Source organism: Falco biarmicus, chromosome 8 (assembly GCF_023638135.1).
Source record: "Falco biarmicus isolate bFalBia1 chromosome 8, bFalBia1.pri, whole genome shotgun sequence".
Taxonomy (NCBI): domain Eukaryota; kingdom Metazoa; phylum Chordata; class Aves; order Falconiformes; family Falconidae; genus Falco; species Falco biarmicus.
Genome location: NC_079295.1, coordinates 12229624 through 12249274, shown reverse-complemented (window position 1 = coordinate 12249274; position 19651 = coordinate 12229624). Strand labels below are relative to the sequence as shown.

The following is a 19651-nucleotide window of genomic DNA, read 5'->3' as shown; positions in this document are numbered from 1 at the left end:
ATTCCAAACCAGGTGCAGTCATCAAGAGTCAACAGTTGCATCGTGCTGTGTCAGTGTTGAATCTGGCCAAGAGAAGGCATCAAGCAGCCATTTCTTTTGGGCTCCCTGTTGGTGTTTTGGTTCACTCTGCTGTGCTCTTGTTAGGCTATGAGCATCTTAAGAGGGAATTGCATGAGCAGCTGTGCTTCCTTAAGGAGTAAGAGCAAAATGCCTGTGATTGTGTTGGCCTGGCAACCAGCACTCAGTCAGTGCCATCAGTGTTCCCAGAAAACATAATTGGTAACAACCTTAGAGATGCAACAAGGAGCAATGAGGCCGGGATATGGAGGAAATATCTTTCATAACATGTTGTTCCTACCACACTGGAAATTCAGACTGTACGCCATGAGTGCTGTTTATCAAAGCTGCCTTTTGAAAACATCTGCAGCCATTCTTGGGCGGCTGCTGTAGCCAGGATAGCTATTGCTGTTGAAGGATGAAGCCTACCAAATACGGAACATATCCCGGGAGTCAGATTTTCACTTTTGTCTCTTCTTTTTGTGGACAAAAATTTGCCCTTTGTCTGTTCGCCTCTACCCTCCCTCCCCGCCATCCGTGTTTGGCTGCCTGCTCTGGTGGGGGCTGTAATGAGGACTTTGCTGTTTCTGTGGGCTGGATCTTGACCCTCCAGCACTGGTGTTAGCTGAGTGACTGCTGGGGCAGTTAAGTCCAGAGGCTGTGTTCTAAATTGTGGCCTGGTGCGCTGGAGTCCTTTTCCGCGTGTGGTAGGAGACAGTTTGTGCATTTATGAATTGCATAAAGAGACAAGGCTTGTAAAGGCCAGGAGAGAGGGCATGCAGGTGCAAAGAGAGCCACCCCAGGTCGCCCAGGAAGGCTGCGGCAGAGCTGTGGGCAGGTGGCACAGCCCTGTGCAGAGCTGCGTGCTGCCTCTGCAGTCTCCTGCCCTCTGGGCTTGGCTAAGCTCTGCCGCTTGCAGAGAGGTGGAGATGGAGCACTTCACTGGCTCTTCCTTGTCATGTCTGAAGGGAAGCCATCATGGTCTCCATCCCCAGGGTGGCAGCATGAAGGATGTGCAGGAACACTAGGCAATATTTGGCAGTGGGCAGAGGTCTTTGCGATTGCAGCTGGAAGGTGGTATTGCTGGGGATTGTGCCAGCATATAATCTTCCATTCCAGTTTTGATCTGAGGGCAAGAAGATTTGGAGGAAGGTTCATTACCAAACAACAGAGCCTTGTTTCGCAGGCACACAGCTGCTCTTGTTTCAAGCAGACCTGAAATGGCAACTTCTTCTCCAAAGTCACCTTGAAAGGGAAGCAGCAGGTTCTTAGGTGACAGCCTGGGACGTGCTAGTGGGCATTCCCTGCCGTTCCCCGCCTCGTTGCCTGCCCCTCACCCTGTGCACAGGCCATTACTGGCTCTCAGGGTCTCTCACACTGTGGAGCAGAAGAGCCTGGAGGTGCAACCATCAACCTGCTGCTCGCCCCCGTGCTTCACAAATCCCTCCTTCCCCTTTTCGCAGGGCAGAAGCTGATGCGCGTGGCTCGTGGCTCGGTGCACTGCCAGGCCCAGCTCCCTGCCACCCCCAGGCATCTCCCGAGGCCGGGCCCGGGCGCAGCCGGCCGGGGGTTTAACCTTTGGCGGGGAGGAGGTAGGTGCCATCAGATCACTTACAAAAATGAGTCGCACAAACAGTCTGCTGCTCCTGCGAGGAGTGCCAGGCGCTGCTGATTTCTTTTTTCCCTGTTGCCATGCCAACACGTCCCTGAGTAGAGTGAGATCTCTTTATAAGATCCGCTGAGAGAAAGTATGTAGCCTGGGAGCTTATTTAGCATTCAGGAGTGCACAGCCTCTCGGTAACGGCTCTGAGACACAGCCAGGCTGTCTGACAAAGGAGAGGAGGATTTAATTTTTTTCCTTCCTTTCCTCTAGCATTTCATTCTCAAGGTTAAGTGAAACAGGGTAGATGGGGAGAAAGACTGGGAACACTTTACGATGGGCACCTCGCTCTGCTGTCCTCACTGAGGCACGACTTTAATGGAAATGAAAAGCAGATATCACTTTGGGGCATATTTACAGTGCAGAATACATGTGTGAGAGATACATATATGCAAATTTCTTGGTTCAGCTAACACTGATGAGCTACTGTGTATTAAAATTGGAAAACAAAGGCAATCCAGGTTTTAATTTTAGCAAGGAACTCAAAAGGAAAGATTAGAAGGAAGCCAGGGACAAGGCCCCTGTCTTGATCTTCCCTGCTGTTTTAGTCTGTAAGGTTACAATACAGAGCAAGAAATCATCTCTTCTCATGCTGCCTTCATATCCTGAGTAAGGACAGCAAAACCCAGTGTGTACTGGTGCTTTGGTTTGGGGTTTTCTGTTTTGTGGAGTTGCTACTGGTAGATTAACTGCTCACTTTAAATTAAATCTTTATAGTGATGGTTAGTACAGGTTTGCTTGCCTTTGCAAGCTGAAGGGATGGAAATCAGCATAAAGTAGCTGGCATTAGCTGGCAGATGAGCACTGATGATCCAGTGCCTGTCCGTACCAGCTGTGAAAAGGTTAATCTGGAAATTCAAAGGCAAGACTCAAAGTGAAGAAGGCTATGTGCTGGTGTTGACGCTGTCATTTGTTCCTTGGGAGGTGCTGAGCAGAACATTTATGTTTCCTGTGCTGTTTCACAGATTGACTGCAGAGTGGAGTCAGTGGAGCTTGGAAAACCCATCCTGAGGTGATGGTTTAGAAATGCAGTCTGTTTTTTGGGGGTTTGGTTATTGCTGAAGCATTCCTTGTGACATGCAAAAAGTGCAGGAAACTGAAGGCATTCCAGCTGTGTACGTTAGATCGTGTGAGTGAGCCCTCCTCCTGTCTGTGGAAAATACCTGGTCAAAATTTTAATTTTAGTTGCATGCAGTATATGGAAAATAACTGTGAGATATCGTTATCTCCGAGGCAGGAAAACCTGTTAGCTGCTTCCCAGAGACTCATTTTCAGTCTGGACTGAGTAGATCGAATACTTCATGGAAATCAGTTTCACTTGGTAGCACTATATATTTTGGGACAGGGAAAAAAACCCAACCCAGGTACTTCCCTTTTTTTGTTGCTATTTCTTTCCTTGAGGCTAATTCACAGTGATATACGATCAGTTTGCTACAGCTCCCAGCAACCCATATAGCCTATGGCAGTTATAATAAAACTCATTTATAGTCTGGGCCTCCGTCCGTGGCAGTCCCCGTGCATCTGGCGAGACATACTTCTGCTCTTCTTTATTAACCGATCAGCTGCCCATGCTGCATGGATGTGGCAGTCGTGCTGACGTACCCAAACAGTTTTCAGCCATAGCCTTGCACCGCATAGAAGGAAAAGGCTTCAGCTGTGGATGTTGCTTTTTACCCCAAATTCAGAGTATGTGCCAAATCCAGGGTAAACACAACCTGCACAAGCTGTTGGTGAGCTGTAAAGGGAACTAATCCTTAGCCATTCCTGCCCATGAGTTGCTGCTTTTTGCTTTCACTGTCATCTGTTCTCTCCATTTAAGAATATATTGTCCTTCTCAACAATTACTCTGTCAGCTTCACCTTCTTTTTCTCTTTTTCTCACTTGCGTTGCCTCTAGCTTCTCCCCGCCCCTTGTTCTATGTACCCCCAGCTTTATCCCAGCCATCCAGTGTAGCTTCTCTGTGACCTTGAATTTCCACTGCCACTCCTCATTTTCAGTACACTTGAGAGCTCCGCTCTGGATGCAGACCTTTCCCAGTGGCTACAGTGACCCAAACCCTGGTCTCATCTCCCCACAGCACCCACATGTCCCCAGCACTGGGGCTGCAGAAGCTTGCAGGTGTTTAAGTGCCCAGAGAAGACGGCTCTGTTAAAGTGGAAGAGGTAGTTCAGAAGATGCACTGAGGGCTTTTATGTGCATCTCTCACATCTCCCTTCTGCAAGAGTAGGTGCATATCTCTCTTTCCTAATCATTTTGCACACTTGAGTTGTGAGCCAGTAGCTTCCAAGGGGGGGCAGGCAGTGGACGGGAGCAAGGTGTGTGAGCAGGCAAGGATGAGTCCCAGTCACAGACAGCGACCTGGCAGAAACAAGGCTCCCTTCAACTGGGGTAGTGCCAGAAGAGAGGAGGAGAGAGGGCAGAACTCTTGAGCAGGGCTGAGAACTGCTCTGGAAATCATCCACATCATGACATCTGTGGGACTTGGTTAATTTGTATGTGACGTAGGACCTGTTCCGCTCTGCCTGTCTGTGGGAACACCTGCACACCCACGTTTGTAAGTACGCAACACTGTTCTGCACAGGCGGCAGGAGAAAAACATCTGTCTTGGTACAGGCACAGGGCTCGGCTGGGAAGCGGAGCTGGGAAGAGATTAGCTGCGCAGCTGTAGCTGCATTGCAGAGCTAGCTGGTTAAATGGGGCTGGACTGGCTGCGTGAGCCCTGGAGCGAAGAGGACACAGTATTGCTGCCTTTTGTATGTCACTGTATCCCCCAATGGCTTGAACCAAAGTTCTGTTGCATTGACAGAATCTTCAGTCCTTCTGGCCAGGCACAACTAGAAATCCCACACAACGCATGCACAGGTTAATGTTAATTTAAACTTAAATTCAGCAGAGTTTGTATAGCATACCTGGAATTCTTTTTTTAAAGAGATCACAGGAAACGCTGTAGAAAGTGTTTAAAATCAGCTCAAAAGGAGCTAAAAATGACCTTGTAAGGCACATGTCACCTCCTGCTGTACGTGGCTGAAGCTCCATTGACTTCTGTGGGCATCCTTAAAAGTCTGTTTAAAATCTGAGCTTGTACTGAAGTTCAAAACAAATATTGATTTTTAAAAGTGAGTTTCCTGTTACGTGTATTTACTCACACTCAAAAGATTAAATATCTGGTTCTTTCTTTGGAAGCCAAAGTGGTTTCTTCTGCATGAGTCTTAAGGAGCTAATGTTTTAATGAAAGCAAGATAGAGCTGCTTTGTATGTGTGAATGATGTTTTCAGCTGATACCAAGTCCTGGGAAAAGCAGTGGGACCTCACTGCATTGTCCTGGCTGAGGGTCTGGTGGTGTCTGCTTCAGTATTGCATGTTAACTGTAAATTGTGTTGCAGATGCATCAGACAAAACAGAACCAATTAGCTTTTCCCACCTCTGACTTGGCTGGGAAATGCTGACAGTAGTAAATATTTTGTTCCAGACAGTAGACTTAAGAAGATGCGACTCAGGGGATGCACAGCGAGCAAGTATTTGCAGTAATGAGTGCTCATTTTAAAAGCATTGCTTTATTGTACTGACATTTGTATGACTCCTTTTTAACAGTCTTTCATATTTCAGGGGAGGAGGGGTGTGGGGACTGATCCCTGGCTGTTTTTACAGCTGCTAGACAGCGTGGCAGAGGCCTCTGCCTACTGAACGTGCACTGGGGTGTTGGGGAGGCAGAGGAGGGGGCTTACTGGAATGGTCAGAATTGCTCCCTGCTCCTAGCATGAGTCGCTTTGGATTTCGACACTTGAGTGCCTTGGAGAGTTGGACTATCTGTCCAGCTCTCTTGCTGAAGAAGGTGACCAGGGAAATGCAGTCAAGGCAGTGGAGCTGAGGTACGTGCAGAAGGTGTGGAAGTGGTCCAAGGATGGGCAGCCCAGGCTGCTGCTTCCCCTGAGGCAGCCAGGTGTGCATGGCCAAGCTGCCCCCCAGCCTCCCTGTTTGCCTGTACAGAGCACGACCGGTCCGACCCAGCTCAGCTGCAGCCACAACACCACCTTTGCTCTGTTATGAAACAGATACGTTAAGGGGCTGGATGATGGCAATTCAGATTTACAGTCTTGAGTTTGAGAAGGTAGAAGGGGCTGTTGAATACCTGAAGTAGCCCAAAACACAGAGGCGTAAACTGTTTGCTGTGGGGCACCCCAGGGCATGAAGCTACTGTGTCAGGTATCCAGCTGTAGTTCCCCCCGCACATGTCACTGCAATACGTCTTTCCCCAAAGGTTGTCTGAATGTTCATGCCTTTGGGTTTCAATGCATTAAACAATCAAAGCTCTTTTTCTCTCAGAACACAAGCCTTTTCTGACCTGTTCAGTTGGTTAGCTGGTAAATCCTGGTGATTAATCTGTCGCTATCCTCATTGATGCAACAGTAGCTTAAAGTCAACGAGTTTATTAGGGAAATGATACTTGTCAGTTGTGTTGTGGTTTCATTTAATTTAAAAGCTGATGTTCCCATTATTTGCCTTCATACCTCCTGCCAATTACTGTTGATACTGCCAACATCCAGATCAAGGACCTACTTACAGCAAAATATTTATACTCACGAAAGCCATTTGAGAGCAAATATTTGAATTCTGTAAAGCTATGTTACTGCTTTTTTTCTTCAATCGCAAGCACTAATCTGTTGGCATTATTTGGGTTTTCTATAACTTATGCCTACTGCTTTGATTGCTGCTGTGCATAATTCTTTTCTAACCTGAGTGCAAAAGGCAGTACTTAAGAGTTGTCGTGATCCCACTGATAGAGTCCAAGATGTGTCTGTTTTTTCCATCAGAACTGTCACTGGGTGAAACCCAGATCTTTTTTCCCCCAGGATTGCAGCAGTCTTGACCCAAACAAGACTTGTCCACCAGCTTCCAGGAGAGCTGAGCATGAATTCAGGACCTGGCCTTAGGGGACTGGCTAATGCCTCTAAACAAATCGAATAGCTATTTGCTTTATAGTCCTGCTGCACTCGGAATTGCAGTACCCGAGGGGGGAAAAAATCCATAGGTCCTGTTTGCTTTTCAAATTGTCAAAGATAGCAAATAGCCATTTTGTGTCTTTCCTTTCTGCAGGAATATATTTGGAGTATTTTGCCTCACTAAGCAGCACAGGTTGCTCTGTGCTTTTGTCATTGACTCGATTCCACTGTGCCAACAATTAGTGCTGGTTACCTTGGAAACTGCTCTGCACCCCACTGAGGATTTTGACAGGCACATTTTGACTGAAATTGCTTTGTTTTCCCAGTTCTGCAAGCACACATGTAGCTAATCCTTTTGCTGGGCTCTGCCTGTGTTTCTTCCTTAAAATGCAGCAAAATTAACAAAACATACTATTTTATCCTTTCCATCTGTTTGCATCTTTCTTTATCCCTGTTTTAGCCGCAGTGCTCCAGGAGCGTTAATTACCCTTCGTTTTAACCGAGCTAACTGTTAATTTTCTTGGTAGGTGTCTAAAGGGTGACATTGTGAATGCGTGTAAAGTTTTGACACAATTTTCAGTCTCCTCCTCCCTGTCCCTCCTTCCTGTCATCCGTTCGGTTTTCTCCTGGTGCATTCGTTGTGCCATGCAGTTCCAGAATGTTAAACTTTGTTTATGTCTTCAACAAGTTCTGCTTTACAGAGGCCAGGTGGCATCTTCCATGGCTATGGCAAACTCGGGATCTTCTGCCACCATAGTGGAATCAGTTAGAGCTGTTGCTAGAAGAAGCAAGGGGTGATGCTGCTTCAGTCTGGGAAGAGTGTCTCAGTGGAATTATGGGGACGTGAAATGCCTTTTCATTTTAGGAGTAGCTGTCCCTGTTGCTGTGAAATGGATTCTCGAGTGGGAAGAAGCGATAGATAGGTGGGCTGACTGAACTGGATGAATGGCAGTAATGGAGCACGGGTGACTACAGTCAGGGAAGGAGAAGAGCTTGGCAGACAAACTCTGGTCCAACTGGGGCAACTCTGGCCTGAGGAATCACTGACACTGTTATGTGAGGTGACGAGACGGCTGTTCCCCTGGGCAAGCTGCACCAGCCCCGGTTCCTTTGCCAGCAGGATCCTTGCGGTGGTGCTGGTCACGTACCTGCGAGGCTGGAAGACGCTGGGAGCACTGCCCATAGGAAATGTCTCCTGTCAAAAACAATCCTCAGGATAATAATACAGCATTGCATTGAGGGGTAGGGGGGAGAGAGAAGATGAAAGGTACTGCTGGGTGAGGGCTGTCAGAGGCAAGTATCTGAGCCTGAGCGGTTTCACCTAGGAAGTGGTGTTCGTGGCAAACTCAGCTCCTCAAGAGATTGAGCCTGAGGCTGTGGTACGTTGGAAGAGAAAAAGGTGCCCGAGGCTGAAGTAAAACCATTAAAAAGGGCACAAAGCAAGCAGACACCACACATTGCTGCAGAGAAGTGTTGCAGCTCTAACTTTTGCTCTTGTCCTTATAGTTGCTAATTATTTCTGAACAATTTTCTGGAAATATTTGGTGAAAGCTCAGACACCATTTTTAAAGACTCTTGCCACCATCTGTACATCTGTCCCTGGGGCTGGTAAAACCTGTCTGTTAAAAAACTTAATGGACTGGAAAGGTTTCCTGGGAAATGGAAGTGCTGTAGGTAATGGATTCAGGTGCCAGTGGAGACATCTGCAGCCCATTGACGACTGCAGCAGCATCAATAAGAAATGAAGGACTTTGAAATGACATCTTGGCCTTGTACAGGATTTGATCCCAGATCTTTGGCTGTGCTGTAGCCATGCTTTGACATGTAACCTTGCTTAATGGCCCCTGGTTGAGTCTCTGTCAGTGAAGGGGGGCTCAGGTGTCTGAGGCAGTGTGTGGCTGACACCTGCTGCAGTTTAAACATTGATGCCAGAGCAAGCTGGGGTGAGGACCGGGCAGCTGTTGTGCCCTTGGGTGTGCTTATGAGGAGTGCAGCAGGTTTTGGAGGCACCAGGCGTTCTAAACCCAGCCAAGAGGAAAGGCTGCGACTCCCCATACCGTCAGCAGCTGGTTCAGCATCCCCTGTGCTCTGAAAGGGTTTGTGTCCCTGAGTTACGTGAGGGGCAGGGAGATTCCAGATGGCCTGATTTGGTATGCTGGGTGCTGGCGTTTGTAGAAGAATTGGGCTGGCTTCTAAGTGCTCTCTGCTCCTGGTTTTACTCATTTGATTTTTAACTTCGGTTAAAATTAGCGTAGTGCCCAAGACAAGGTGCCTGCCCTCTCAGCAGGGCAGAGTCCTCTGTTCCTGCCAGAGAGCAGCCATGGCACTAGTTGCAACTGGCTGCAACTTGACCTGGCAGCCCCATCAGGTCTTGCTCTGAAGTGGCGACCTTTAAGAGAGCAGCAGAATCCCTGTCCCTGTGTGTTAGCTCCTGGCCTCTCAGCTCAGCCTGCTCGTGTCAGGGGGCTTTTGAAAGCCTGTGTTGAGGATCTTCCACAATGTCTCCACCCTATTATGGACGTCACATTGGAGGACCACCCGTACTTTTGGGTACCACATTCCCTGACATCAAACTGGGAGACTCGCTCTGTGTCCTGTACCCATGGGCAGCTGATATCTTGGTAAAAAGGAGAAGCATTTTACTCTCTGCAAAATGCAAAGGAAAGCCATGGTGCTGTTCTTTGTTGTGCTGGAGTCTTATTTGAAGCCAAGGTCCTTGTAGCCTTTAAGAAATGTATATTTGGTGTTACTTGTCATTTGTTAGTGCCGTTTTGGTGGCACAAATTAGAGTCAGAGAATGTCTACCTGCCTAAAGAGAAGGAAAACAAATCTCTAGAAGCAAAACTATCTCAAATGAATCCAGAGCTTTTAGGCCATGAAAAATTTGCCTGGCATCCTTTTTTTTTATCCTTTTTTTTTTTTTTTCTTTATCATTAGGCTTCCTTGAACTTTAACTGAACCATGAGGAAACTATGAAGAGTCTCAATAGCTGCCCTGTGAGGATTTGACTTACCCATTGGATCTGCTATTTATAGTGTCCATTAGTACAAAAGTGTCTGTCCTTTTGCAGCAGTCATGTACAGGAAAAGCAGTGCTCTTCTGGCGAACTGCCTATGCCTCCTGTGTCACCCAAAATATCCATCAACAGAGTGTTCAGAAGTGAGCCTTTCTTGATTAAAAAAACCCAGCCAGACAAAACAAAGCAAAAAAACAAACCCAGAGGCCATTTGTATTTTTATTTACTGATTTTGTATTGAAATTTCTATTTTTCATGAGACAGCCTTTCACCCCCAGCCATATCTCCCTGTGGAACGTAATCTTTGTCCCAAGCAAATTAAATCGGGAAAAGAGCTGAGAGGGTGGGAACTGCCTTCCAGGCTTGGAGAGCTCATCTGCACCACAGAACCAGGCAGGATATGAACAAGTATAAATTCTGTAATGAAGGAGACCTTTTTTAATAGGCATTTGTCTTACCTTGCTGGAAGGAGGCTTGCAGTAGCTTGGGTGATAGAGAGCAGGTGACCGAGTAGGTTTCCTTTAGATATGCTCTAGGGTAAATCTGCATAATCTGTATCTGAAAAATTAATTGGAGTCTTTTCTTAGAAGTTTCATGTGAAAATAAGCTTAAAAAATTGATTCTCCTAACATCTTCCTAACGGAGTCTTGATTTGCTCATCTGAACGAGCAGTACAGACTCGATGATGTTACTTTTGTCAGTAGTGTTCTGATCAGTAGATTCATGGAAATTTTGATAGAAGGGTCATGTGTCACATCCTCCAGGTGTAAAGCGGGTAGTGTCAGTTGGCGTGGGGTCTTCTGGAGCTGTGGTACTCTGCGAAGCTCTGTGCCATTCTCCACGCTCACCAAAGCTGTCAGGGCAATACTCTTTCCTATTCTGAAAGAGCGGAATCTGAGCAGGATATAACCGAAGGATGCTGTGTGGTTTGTTTCCTACCGACGTGTCCCACCCATGCAAGGTGCTGCAGCATGCCAGCTGCGTGGCGTGGGAGAGGGTACCACGGGTCTGCGGGAAGAGGCTGGGCCAAGCTGCAGGTTCGTTCTCCCAGTTTCCCCCTGTACCGCTTGTGCTTTGCAGTCAGCGTGTCCCTCACAACACGGGGAATTGTCAGGACCTGTAGTGATTCCAAGGGACCATTTGTGTCCAGCTCACTGCTCTGCAACAGCAGCACCACATGACAGCCTGGGAGGGTCTGCAAGGTATCTATTTCATGTTTCTCACAAGAGGAAGGAACCAAGAGGTGCCAAGAAGCACCCTCAGCATCCAGCAGGTGTGGAAGCAGGAGAAGGTAGAAAAGCCAAAAAATGAGGTGCAGGCCTTTGAAAGGCAGCTGGGAAGAGTGACGGACTTTAAATCAGTGTCCCTGTTCTTTGGTCCATAGGACTAGCCACATGCATGACTTGGTTTATGGGGGTTATGGTGCTTGATTCGATCTGCTTAACCACAAAGTGGAGTTTTATCTCACGCTAGGGGCGCGTTCTGAACAGAGGGACAGAGAACTACAGCTGCCATTCGCAGTCTCCTGCTTATACAGGCGTCTATATCATGTGTTGCTCTTTTTGTAAATGTATTGAGCTCCACCTTGAAACCAGTTGAGTCCTTTCCTGCTGTGTGGAAGACTGCCAGAACTTCACATTCCTGACAGTAGGAAAGCAGCGTTCTCAGATTTCTAGTCTGAATTTATCCTTGGGAAGTTTATACTCACGTATTCTTGGACTAATGGTTTTTTATTTCAGCTGATTTTTTTCATTGCTTGGTACATGCTCTGACATACTCATCCATCTACTCTTGCTATTGGCTGGAGCAAATAAAACTATTGCAGTCACTGCCCTCCTGGCGACCAGTCAGGAGGGAAGTGAATTGTAAGATATAAATACCAACAATTATGAATATTCTTCTTTGGCAGGTGTGTGTGTTTTAATATCTCATTATGTAGTTTGTGCAAACGAAGGATTAACTTAGCACTTTGTTTTTAGATAAACACAACTATGAAAGTCAAGTAACTCACATCTGTGCTTTTGGGGAGAAAAAAATCGGCTTTTCTAAAAGACAAATGAAGAGGAATAACTTTACATTAAAAGTACAAAGGAATTCTGTAAGAGTACTAGCTATGAGAAGAAATCATCATTATTAATCTAATGGACAGCATCCCTCGTTGGGGTGGTTGCTGTAAAGTTACATGTAGGGCATTGATTTAAATATACTTCCCCTTCCCAGCTGGTCCTTGCCTGAAGGATGCAGTAATGGGTGAGCAGAGAGCTTTTATTTCTGCCCCCAGGGTGGTGATTAATGGGGGCTCGGTGAGCGTCTCCTGTCAGGAGCAGGGTGTTTTGCCGTCTGCCGTTAGGACCCTCGGTCTCCACGCGAGGGGTGGCTCAGCACTGAAATTCTTGCTCCGTTTTCAGGGGTGGGCCCAGCTGTGCAGCTGGTGGGTCTGCAGCTGTGCAGCTGGCTGCCATCCCTAGGGCTCAGCTCCGTGTGTCAGGTCCTGGCACCCTGCATTTGAAATACCTCTCAGCCAGCACTCGGAAACAGCCGGGGAGTGAAGGAGTTTATTTCCACCAAGTTCGGCTGTGAGAGGGAGGAATATTACTGAGCAAGGGAGAGTGGGCTAACGGATAGGAAAACAAAACCCTTTTTCTCTGAATTCTTTTGTAGATGATTCTGCTGGACTAACCCCTAAGTCCTGGATTTGCTGGATCAAAGGTGTCTTAACTGCCCTGAGGGCAGGAAACCTCACCGGTTACTTCCACATGCAGTCCTGTGCCTGGTGACGTTTCACTGCACTTTTGAATGGGTCTAGACCTGAGATGAGCTACAGTTTCTCATTTTAGAAGCAATTACTCCCTGAGCGGTCCCACCACCATCCTCCACTCACCAGAGCACCCAGTTTCTCAGCCCTCTGGGACATGCCACACATCGAGGGCAGTGGGGAAGCCTGGGCACCCAGGTCTGTCAAGCATGCAGTGCCTCAGCTGGCTTCACACACATCCCCCCTTCCCAGCACAGCCAGCGAGTGCGAGCGGCTGGGAGCCAAGCCTTTTCCAAGACCAGGGCCTGAGAGCCCACCCCATTAAACAAATGTTATCCTCTGCAATCCTTCTGCAGGGTGTTCAGACCTACTGTTTAATTAAAGCTTTATCTTGCAGTCTTAAAAGGGGTGAGGAGGACAAAGCATACATTTTAATCATACAGAAATGTTATTTGGCCCTTCTTTTTCAAGTCCTTCATCAGCATAGATGTCTGTCTGGGAAGTGCCTTTAATGCGTACTAACTGTGTGCTGATGAGGAGGAAGTATCATCCAAAGTGCATGTATGAATGCAGCTAACTCCATATATTAAATGTCAAGAAATCCCATTGCTCAGCTGGCCCTTCTACCCCTGTTTGCAAAACAGTACCTGCAGAAAAAAAATTTCTAGATGTTTAATAAATGATCATCTTGAAATTTTGCAGTTGCTGCACGTTGTCCCTAACAGAAAGAACATTTAATAATGATGCTCTGTGCATCATACTGTAAAGGCTGGAGTCCTGTTTTTTATAAATAATCACTGTTTTCCACTGAGATAGATCTTTGGAATATCTGGTCTTTCTGTTTTATTTTTAAAGATTTGCTCATACTTCAGGAAAAAAAAAATTACCTTTTAAAGATGGATTGTCAGCCTCCATTTTTTATTGTTCAAGCTAATCTTTATATTTTTAAAACATTGTTCTCATTAGCATACTTTTCTTTGTTTTTTCTAACTTCGCTGCTGCCACAGAAGAAGTGTCTGCGAGGATAGTACAAGTAGTAACAGCTGAAGCTGTAGCTGTTCTGAAAGGCGAACAGGAAAAAGAAGCCCAGCACAAAGACCAGCCTGGACCACTACCTTTAGGTAAAATGAGACAAAGAAGTTTCAAAGTATCCTTGTGTCTGCAAATGTTTATATATTACAAAAAACACTGCTGTGTATTCGCATACATTATGGTCATGGGTAAACTGCGTCACTGGATAAATGCTGGAACCACGTAATAACAGCGGTATCCTTGTTGCCCCAGTTCTTCGTGGCCCTGTGACTGTCTCACTCGCTGTTTGCTCTAACAGCAGTTCTTCACCTGGGTTCTGACTCCTGAGTGGCACAGCTGCAAACGTAGTCAGTGGCAGTGCTTTTGTGGCTGTGTTTGGTGGGACCCAGCAGCATTCTGAGCCCGATTGTGTTCATCCACGTACAACATGAGAAAGACTGATGGATTGATGTCTGGAGAGGCCTGTGAAAAGAGAGGCTTTGCTGGTTGGCAAGAAGATGGAGGAGGAGCACCTCAACAGGAAGCAGAGGGGAATGGGGCACACCGGGTAGGGATGGGAGGGAGGCTAGCAGCCGGGCAGGGTGAAGGGAGGCTGTGGGAGAGGGAGTTATAGGTGGTAGAAGCAAGTGGGAGTGGGCCAGACTGGGATTAGTACCACTGCCATTGGTCCATGCTGTACCCCCATGCTTCTGCTGGCTCCCTTGTGAAATGTCTTTCTGAAATACAAGTATGCGTGTGTGTGTATATATATATATGGATATATAAGTGAAGTATACAGCTGTTTGTACCTATAGTGCTCCCTGCCTGCCAGAAAACTTCCACAGTAGCTCAAAACTTGTACACCGAAGGCCAGAGAAAGGCCATACTCTGTCCTGGGGCAGAGCCAGTCTTGCAAGCCTACCCCAGGATAAGTTCTGCCCGAGTGCATGTACGTTGTGATCAAATCAAAATAATGCCTTCTGGTGTTTTCCCCTCAGGCACTCTGTTTGGTACAGTGGCTGAACCCTGCTCAGGAATGAATTCAAGTCAATGAGTAATTTAGAATATTTATTTGAAATTTGGTTCCCAAGGTCTTTCGCTTCATTGAACTAATTTTGTACTGCAGCAGGGAGATGTGTTGCTTGGTATTTCCCTTTTTTACAGAGACTCAATTTACATGGGAGACCCCAATTCTGCAAAACACTTCACACGTACTCACACAGATTGCTTCACTGGGGTCTGGGTGAGGCAAAATGGATATTCAGTTCCATCTAGTCAGATAAAATATTTTAAGGATAGTGTGAGGAGAATGTCTTTAGTTAGCAACTGTTGGTGTTACAGTTCCTGTGGTCAGTGACTATTAAATAAGTGCGAGTAGAATTGCATTGCGATGAAGATATAAATACTCCGTCCCTGGACAGCACATCTTAAGGGCAAGTCACATAAGGGTCTTTCCCAAACCACACGGAAAATCAGTAGGAAAAGGCCTAGCAAATTCTGCTGGGACTTTGAAACTGGCATTTCTATGCTTGGGAAGAAGCCCTGAATCAGAAAAAGCCTGTTGAGAGGTGCCATTTGTAAGACAGATCTGTTAAAACAGATTTGTTGGTTTTGTTGTTTGTTTTGTGGGGTTTTTTTAAAAGCATTGGTTAAGCTCCAGTATTGGATCTGGTTGTAAAGAAAAAAAAAATTCTCAGTGATCGGTACGAGATCAGATGCACAGGTTATGTTGAGTTCATTTAAGAAGCAGTTTGTTTAGTATTTCAGTCATGCTTGAATTGAAATAACTGAAAAAAACATCGTCTGGTTTCAGCATCTTGTAACTGAGAATGAATCTAAAGCCTAGTGTAAGTGCATTTAAGATTTCACTGTGCCTTTGTCAGCTGAATCATTGTTACGTCATGGCTGACATAAGTTCCCAATGTTGATGTCTTTTGTATTTGGACAGGCAGTCTTTTCATGTGTTCTGTGATTAACCTTGAACTCAGCAAAAGGAAAAAATAATTATGCACAACATTTTTTGTTCATGTACTCTGGGTAAATTGGAGATTGGATGCCAATTTCTGATAGTCACCATGAACTTATAAAACACTCATGTTCAGATGCTTTATTGTTGTTGCCTTGGGTGTCTGAAGGTTTTCTAAGGGGCAATACTGATTTAAAAGATTATTTCTTAGTTTTTCTTTGTATTGTACTAGATGACCAGAATTTTGAAAATAGTTCATACCATCTGAAATAAAAAAAGTCCTTTTATTATAACTAAAAATCTATGTATTCTGAAAGGGTCTACCTGAAAATCCACTAGGCAGAAGTCCCCATTGAATAATCCTCTCAGCTAGGCAGTACAGGTTGACTGCAGCTTGCATCAAGTGCCGGTCTCCCTGGAATTAATTGCTGTATCTCATTTTCATTGTTCAATTTCCAGCAGTCGAAGAGTCAGCCAACCTGCCTCCTTCCCCGCCTCCGTCGCCAGCTTCCGAGCAGACTGCAGCTCTGGAGGAAGGTAAGGGTCTCCTGGATGTTGCAGTGCACAGCTGTCAGCAGAGGGATGAGACATGAATCCAAAAGATGGGGGAATCAGAAAACGGAGATTCATTCTGCACCTTCATGTGAAAAGATAAAGCATTCCCCAGCAATAACGCCCCATCTGCACACCAGCCACAGTGCATGGATGAGGTAGACACTTATGCACAGAGGTAACTGACAGGATACGTTAAGTGCATCCATGTTTAAAAAAAAAAGGAAAAAAATATGGTAATGCTCACCTTTTTACTTGTTTTATGCTATATGCAACAACACGTCTGTTGTCCCAATGTGGTCACCAAAACTGTGATTCAGTATGGGTCATCTTTCTTTTCTTAGGGTTTGTTTGGCTGCTTTTTTTTAATTACCATTAGCTTTGTTTTAGGAATCTTAAATGCATGAAAGCAAGGAGATTCAGAGTTGAATTGTTTCTTTGGTCTTTGACATCTAATTCATGCTGCCATGCCTGTGTGTATTGGGGGTTCTGTACACAGAGTGCAGGAATCACATTCTCGTCTCACAAGACAGACTTCTCCTCTGTTCTGCACAATTCCAGCAGCCCATGATTACTGCATTTTGCTCATGCTAATATCCCCTCCAGCAAAGAACTTCAGTGTTGGCTTAATTTTAAGCAGAGGCTTAAATCCCAGTGAAGTTGTCACACGGTAAGCACGTGTGTCAGTGCTTTGTTCAACAGACGACTGCTGCATCAAGGCCATCAGTATAGGGAGACAGCAATACGTTACACCTGAGCTGTATCATCTGGGTAAAGAGGGAAGGATTTGGGTTCAGAATCTCCAGAGGACTGTCAGTTGAACTCTGCCAATATTAATAGCGTTTTTATCTGTCCATTTATTTCCTTCTTGGATTTTCTTTTAGCATTTTTTCTTTCTTTTTGTTAAATAAGTGCATGAAAATAGTTTCTTATCATATGCTGAACAAACTTGGTTGGTATCTTAACATGGAGCCTCTATTAATTTTGCAAGTGGATGGTCACTATTTCATGTGCTAACATAGTGTGACTGTTTATCAGGACACTGCAATTAGGCATGTTTCATCCTGCGGTCATTTTTGAGATCATGCAATTACAAGCTGTGTTAACAACAGCCTTTGTCGGTCCGCTGTACTGGATGTGGTTAGCAACCAATATAAAGAATTTGATTGACTGGGTTTGTTTTTTTAAAAAAAAACATCTGCCCATTGTGTGTTTAAAGAAATATTACAGCAGTTCCTAGACTCATCACCCAGAGGTAATGACAATCAAAACTACTAACTGAAAAGGAAGCTAGTAAGGCATTAGCAAAGGCTTTTAGAATTATTACCACTATTTTTAATATATAGTTCACTTGACTAGTTCAGCATATGCTTTCTGATTTTTTTCATATCACAATAAAGGGCTTGTTGTTCTGCTCCAGGCCAATGTCAAGGTTCTTCCATTACCCTTATCTGAGGATTAGCTTTGTGTGCTCTTTCTATCAGCAGTATTATTTGCACCTATTTTAGGATTTTATAAAGTACTCGTATCGATTAATTGGCAAGAGGTGGTAGATTGCCCCCTAAGCAAATGGCAACCATTTTGCTAGTTGTATTAACACAAGAAGGTGGCAAAACACTATGGAACTCGAAGTTATTATGAACTACCAGACTGTGCTGTTCCCAGCTGTGCATATGACTCAGCAAGTCACTTAACATCATTGTTTTTCTCTTTCCTTGCATGTAGAATTGAGCTAATATAATAGCACTTACTTACCTGCCCCTCAGGGGTGGTTGCAAGGACTGAAAGGTCAGTGTTTGGGAGACATTTTGATGATTTACTCAATGCTACAGTTTTTTAAAAGTCATCAAAATAATTTCCTTTAAGATCAGTCAAAAGAGACTCTTACATGACAAGATTTTGATTCAACTCTTCAGTTTTCAGAGCAGATGACCTGTATAAATCCTAAAAGTTCAGGTTTGTAAGGCAAGTATTGACAGAAATGATCCGCTGAGTCATTAATGCATTCTGCTGGAACCTTCTTGTTTGTGTCCGGCTCTGAAACTGGATCTTACAGTAGAGTTGGTTGATGAACGTAAGGAACTTCTTGATAAAAATTTTGCCAGAAGTATATTATGTTAGTTTTTCCCAAAATATCAGTGTTGTCAATTCATTGTAATTAATAGTAGTAAAATTATCTTATATTCTCCTCTGTGTTAGATGTGGCCCTTATTTTCTGTGGCTAAGTCAAGCTTTTGCTGACTTGAGTGAGCCAGACCTGTCATTTTCATTCAGGCAAAGCTCCCATTCAGAAGAGTTTGCCTCAGTAGGGTTTGACCCAATTTTACTGTACTTGTTTAAACGTTCGGTTCCCTGTACCATCTGGCTATCCCATCCTCATGCACCTTTACATTGTCTGTCTGTCTTTCTGTTCTGTAAAATACAATATATGAATTTAACAGAATTCTACAGTTGTTGAACAAAAAAGGTGTTTGGTGTGTGTATCTACCTCAGACCTCCTTTTTTCTCCTTCTCTTGGAATGTTTTCCTAATGCACTTGTCAGTATGTGTTGCATTGCTTTGAATCCAAAAGAGACTTCCTTCAGTCATAGCAGGAAGGAAATCACTGTTGTAGATGTGACAAAGGTGGACATGGCCAGCCATGCAGCAAACACAAATTAAAAAAAAAAAAAAGGTAGTAAAGACAGAGAGGTTTGTGGGTCAAGTGTATTTCATGAGAGAAGGAGTCAGTGGATGTAGGTTTCCGCCTTTCATTTGGCTGCAGAAAAAACGATCAGATGAGCCTGTCCCTTTTTACGGCTGCAGAAGGTAAGATAACTAATTTACCTTATTGAAATTATTTCATTATTTCAACTATAGTAACATCATTTTGCTTAGGAAATGAAATTTTCCCTAGCATAGTCAAATCCTTTTAGCAGTTGCATCTGGACATGCAGGGCATGTACAGTATTTTCTTGCCAATTTGGCATTTCTTTTGTGCTCTGCGCCTTTTGACAATGGTCAACAATGTCTTCATGTAAACATTTTTTCTAAATGTTGCAAGACAGAAGGATGCCTTTGACAGACTGTCTTCCATTTTGAAACAGGCATTTCAGATTAGGCTTTATATACCAAATAAAAGTATGTTGCAAACTGAAAGGAACCAAGTGTCCTATAAAAATTGATCTATTTACAGTGAAAATTGCTTCTTGAAAGGCATTTTCAAAAGATACCTGCAAGCTAAAGCAGAATTAGCCCTTGTCAGAAGTGATTTTAATCTTGGACTTCAGAATAAATTTGGGGATTTTTCCCACGCTTTGAGATGAAAAAGAACTATTAGAAGGGACTAATTTAACAAAGAAAGGATTTTTCTTGTTGCTGAAATAAAAGCATATCCTCCTTTAAAGACATCATTATTCTGTTAATGAAATTATCTGCAGTAATTTTGAAAATACCTTTATTGAAACTGACAAATAAACAGTGTAAATCTGTAGTGGCCACAGACGTAACAGCCCCAAACAATACTAGACTTTGCACTCCTACTGATTTTAGGGCATTACAGTAATATGTATTAAGCATTGTTGCTGCTGTCAGTTCCTGTAGTTTTAAGGAACAGAGGCAGGGCCTATGGTTTTTGCCTACAATCATTGAGAGCCTATAAAGAAGGAATTTTCAGCCTTGTTTGCAACAGTACAGAGAAGTCCTGGGGTTTCAT

At 44.6% G+C, this 19651-nt stretch overlaps 1 protein-coding gene across 40 annotated transcripts in view; it reads left to right on the top strand.

Moving 5' to 3' along the window:
• The window catches only part of MAP2 (microtubule associated protein 2), a 235605-nt gene that overhangs the window by 169973 nt on the left and 45981 nt on the right, over nucleotides 1–19651 (top strand). For 31 of the 40 annotated variants that reach the window (XM_056349758.1, XM_056349749.1, XM_056349773.1 and 28 more), the window contains 2 exons: nucleotides 13436–13549; nucleotides 15865–15942. In XM_056349758.1, coding sequence (XP_056205733.1) covers nucleotides 13436–13549; nucleotides 15865–15942 — 192 coding nt within the window. The remainder of the gene's footprint in view (nucleotides 1–13435; nucleotides 13550–15864; nucleotides 15943–19651) is intronic. The other 9 variants (XM_056349783.1, XM_056349769.1, XM_056349786.1 and 6 more) reach the window with 3 other exon arrangements.